The sequence below is a fragment of the Rosa rugosa genome, chromosome 2 (genome assembly GCF_958449725.1).
Source record: "Rosa rugosa chromosome 2, drRosRugo1.1, whole genome shotgun sequence".
Taxonomy (NCBI): domain Eukaryota; kingdom Viridiplantae; phylum Streptophyta; class Magnoliopsida; order Rosales; family Rosaceae; genus Rosa; species Rosa rugosa.
The window spans coordinates 425,391-429,202 of record NC_084821.1 but is presented as its reverse complement, the minus strand read 5'-3'; the positions used below and the strand labels follow the sequence as shown (position 1 = coordinate 429,202).

Below are 3,812 nucleotides of genomic sequence, written 5' to 3'. Positions count from 1 at the left end.
ACTTCAATCTTACATAGTCAACACGGTTGAACTTGGTAAATCCCCTGACAATTAACATAATTGTAAGTTTGTAACATAAGATTCAATACCACAAAACCGATGAACAAACAATACAAAGGACTACTGACCACAGCACACTGCCATGAGCTACCAAGGGAACAAAACAAAGACACACTGCATATAACACGTGTTGAATTTCTGCAGAACTAAAATGAAAGCAAAGAACCAACACCAACTGCTTGGTACGAATTGCATCAACTCCCAAAACCAAAACAAATACACTCCAAGCACAAATGATCAATTTATATGTTCAATTCTACATGTTCACTCCACGTGTTATCACGAGCTTAAGTCCATTATCGAATCATCAATCAAGACAGAACATTTCACTGAATAGTTATGATTCACATTAACACAATAAATTCAATCTGCCAACACACAAACTCCACTGATAAATGTGTAGTTTATGGATGCAATTCTACATCTTCACTTCATAATTATGAATAGTTAAAGCTAAGCATCAATCAAAACTAAGATTTCATCAATCAACAGTTTGTGACTTGCCGGTGGAGTGAGGTGAATCCACTGCATCATCAGAAAGATGAGGAATATGAAAACTACCAGTGAAGCAAGCACGAACTAAAATACTGCAGATGCTAACAAAATTTAAACAACAACAACAACCAAGGATACTGCAGATTCTAACAAAAATTTAAACCACACGATTTCACCCATTGAAGAACATGATTTCTACCCTTCCACCAGAGTTGCTGTAAACCTGTCTTTACATTTCAAAATCCCTTAAAGCCTAGCCGACCATGTTGCAATGAAACCTGTCTTTACATTACAAAATCCCTTAAAAGTTACAGACTAGCTGACCATGTTGCAATGGCCTCAGCTCAGACATATTAGTAAGCATAACTAGAATATACAAAATTAGGAATGATTCTTAATTGCTGCTAATGCTATGAAGGATATCCCCAACTGTTCCAAAAGTCAGGGTGTCCTTGAAAAATCCGGGAACTTTGATGTGAGCTGGGAAAGTTGTGCGGCTTGTGGGTGGACTTGAGTGAGGTAAATCAACTGCATCATTAGAAAGATGAGGAATATGAAAACTTCCGGTGAAGCAAGCACGAACTAAAATACTGCAGATGCTAAAAAAATTTAAACAACAACAACAACCAAGGATACTGCAGATTCTAACAAAAATTTAAACCACACGACACGCCACACACATATATTCCATTTGCAACGAAGGTTGTTAGATGTTCTAGCTCAAATTGCACATTATATATGTTCCAAAGCTGCGAACAGCTCACTTGTGCACAATCCTAATTTCCATTTTAAAAGTTAATCTTGGACAGCAAGCTGTCCCGTGACAATGATCCAAATAGTAAGATTCAATTAACATAATGACTTTGCCTAATTTGGAAAAGAATAATTGACCAAAGGTAAAGAAAAAGTAATTGACAAGACCAAAAAAGAACAATAACTAAGAAGTAGAACATGTGCCAGCCTTAATGTGTGTGATTAGTGTGCACTAACCTCTACCATCAATTATTGACACAATGATGAAACTCGAGAGACAAAAACCAAAGGAAAGACTTGGAAGTATAAAGAATCAGCCAGTAGGAAAGGGTAATTTGTTCAAACTATTTAGGACTAGAAAATAAACAAGAATCAGCAAGTAGGTAAGGGTAATTTGTTCAAAGTCATTAAAAGGACTAGAGAACTCTTGTTTACAAGGAGTTTAATAAATCTGAAAATCACCATGACACCCCACACACACACACATTCCATATAATTAAATGTACACTGATCACCAACAGGGAAAAAGTGGCAACAGATGCTGATGACCCACTAATAGAACTTAAATCACACAACATTACCACACAAACATAATCAAATGCTAGCATACCAGAGGATGGTGGTGGTGTGACCCCTGTTTCAAAAAAATAGTAAAGCAGAATCAAAGGAACTGTTAACAAAACTGATGAAATGAAGTAGACAGATACATTAGTAGCAATGAAAAATATTGAAGTACCTGGACCAAGGTTAAGCTGAAGTCGAGCCGGTGCCATTCTCTGCAGCCAAGGCAAACCCAACACATAAATCCCATAGATTTAATAAATCTTTCAAATTTGATGAGCTATTGGGAAATTTACCTGTGCAATGAGGCCATTCAAGTTCTCTGGCAAGCCAGTGGCTTGGATAGGGGGTCGAGTTAATGGAGGAACAAGCTCATTCTTCTCGACCAAATCGGCCAACTGCCGCGGGGTGTACAACCACGGCGGCAGTCGGTTCTTATGCTTATTCGTGAGCTTGAACGGAAGAGGCCTCGAATCTGGATCATACCTCACCACCACCCAGTCATTTACGCCTACACATATAATTAATTTATTTTTATTTCAAGAAAAACCCAGAGGAAAAACCCAGGAATTTCTTCTGTTCAAAATAAAAAATAAAAAAATTAAAGGGTTTAAGGGACAAACCATCTGCGCCTTGTAATGCATTCTTGGCCTCGGTGGAGCTTGAAAACTTCACCATTGCAGCAAACTTGTATGGCACATGCGGCTTGGTAGTGTTCGGATTCGTGACAATAATCTGTACGCTGAAACATAGATTTTACGAACCGTAAATACGATTTCAAAAAAAAAAAACAGAAAAAACAATTACCTCTCCAAAGACCCAAACTTTTCAAACACCCGCCGGACATCATCGTCGGAGACGTAGGGTTCTAGATTTTGGACTAGTAGAGTAGTACTAGTCTGTTTTGATTCACACTTCATGGAATGAAAATAAGAAGAAGATCTTTTCCTGTATTTGTTTGTCCACTTTCTCCCTGGATGAAAACAAGAAGAAGAATCTGAAGGGGAGAGGATCCTCTTGTTCTATAGTCATGGGCTGTGTTGAGCTGGCTGTATTTCCATCTTGGGCTTTACAAGTGTATAGCTGATTGGACTCGGGTCGGGTACGCGGCACTTTCAGATATTAGAGGAAACAAGAGGAAGTCAATTTAAATGAGACTGTTGTACCGGGTGGAAGAGGAAACAAGAGTAAGGAAAGAGCACGTGGCACTTTCAGATACTGGTCCTAGGAGTCCCAGGTTTCAACGAGTAATTCCAGAAGAGGAGGTGGTATTGTCCATGAAGACAGCTACTAGGATTGACACAAGCTAGGAAGACGTAAATGTTAATGGCTTTTAACAATCAATTTTCAGTATCATTTGCTAGATTATTTAGAGAGGTACATGTTCAAGAAACATTGTAAACTTGTATGGTTTTAAATCCTTTAGTATTAATGCCTCAATTGGACTTTTAAACTTGTTTTACTACTCTGACGCCAACACCTTTGCTATATGTATGCCATAAGTGCAGAAAAGCATACTCGTCTTATTGCATCAATTCTCCTGTAGATAATAGAAACCACAAATAAATTATCTAAACTGAAACTTGAGCCACCTTAGAAAATTTTCTTTCACAAAAACAGATACATATTTTCTGTGTACTTTGTCTGCACAGCCTCATGCTGCTACTATGTATCTAACTGTAGAAAATGAGAAATTGGTACAAGTCAAGAATAGTCATATGAAATCTCTCCATACAAAGAATTAGAAGATGACGATAGATTTATTCCTTCATGGGCAAGGTAGAAATTTAACCTCTACTGCTTATCTTGGTCAAAGCACAGGTTGTGTACCCTTTGAATCTGTCACTTCTTCTTGTGCAATTATATAGTTACCTTTTGTTCTCTGGATGCAAAGATTATATTTTGCTTCTCGCCAGATCAGAACAGAACCAGAAGTGTTCTTC

General features: G+C 37.8%; 1 protein-coding gene across 3 annotated transcripts; it reads right to left on the bottom strand.

The window, feature by feature from the left end:
• Window positions 1-444: 444 nt before the first annotated feature.
• Window positions 445-2,879, bottom strand: LOC133734652 (uncharacterized). Of its 3 annotated transcripts, XR_009858474.1 has the most exons (7): window positions 2,677-2,875; window positions 2,493-2,611; window positions 2,166-2,380; window positions 2,045-2,084; window positions 1,919-1,942; window positions 834-1,083; window positions 445-778 (listed from the first exon to the last, which is right to left on the bottom strand). XR_009858474.1 is itself a non-coding variant. In XM_062162264.1 (6 exons), the coding sequence occupies exons 1-6, from the start codon at window positions 2,787-2,789 to the stop codon at window positions 950-952; spliced, it is 645 nt and encodes a 214-aa protein (XP_062018248.1). In that variant the 5' UTR covers window positions 2,790-2,875; the 3' UTR covers window positions 445-949. The 3 variants fall into 3 exon arrangements, 2 of the variants coding, with proteins under 2 accessions (XP_062018248.1, XP_062018249.1); XM_062162264.1 differs by having other exon boundaries at window positions 445-1,083; XM_062162265.1 differs by lacking the exon at window positions 1,919-1,942 and having other exon boundaries at window positions 445-1,083; window positions 2,677-2,879.
• Window positions 2,880-3,812: the final 933 nt, after the last annotated feature.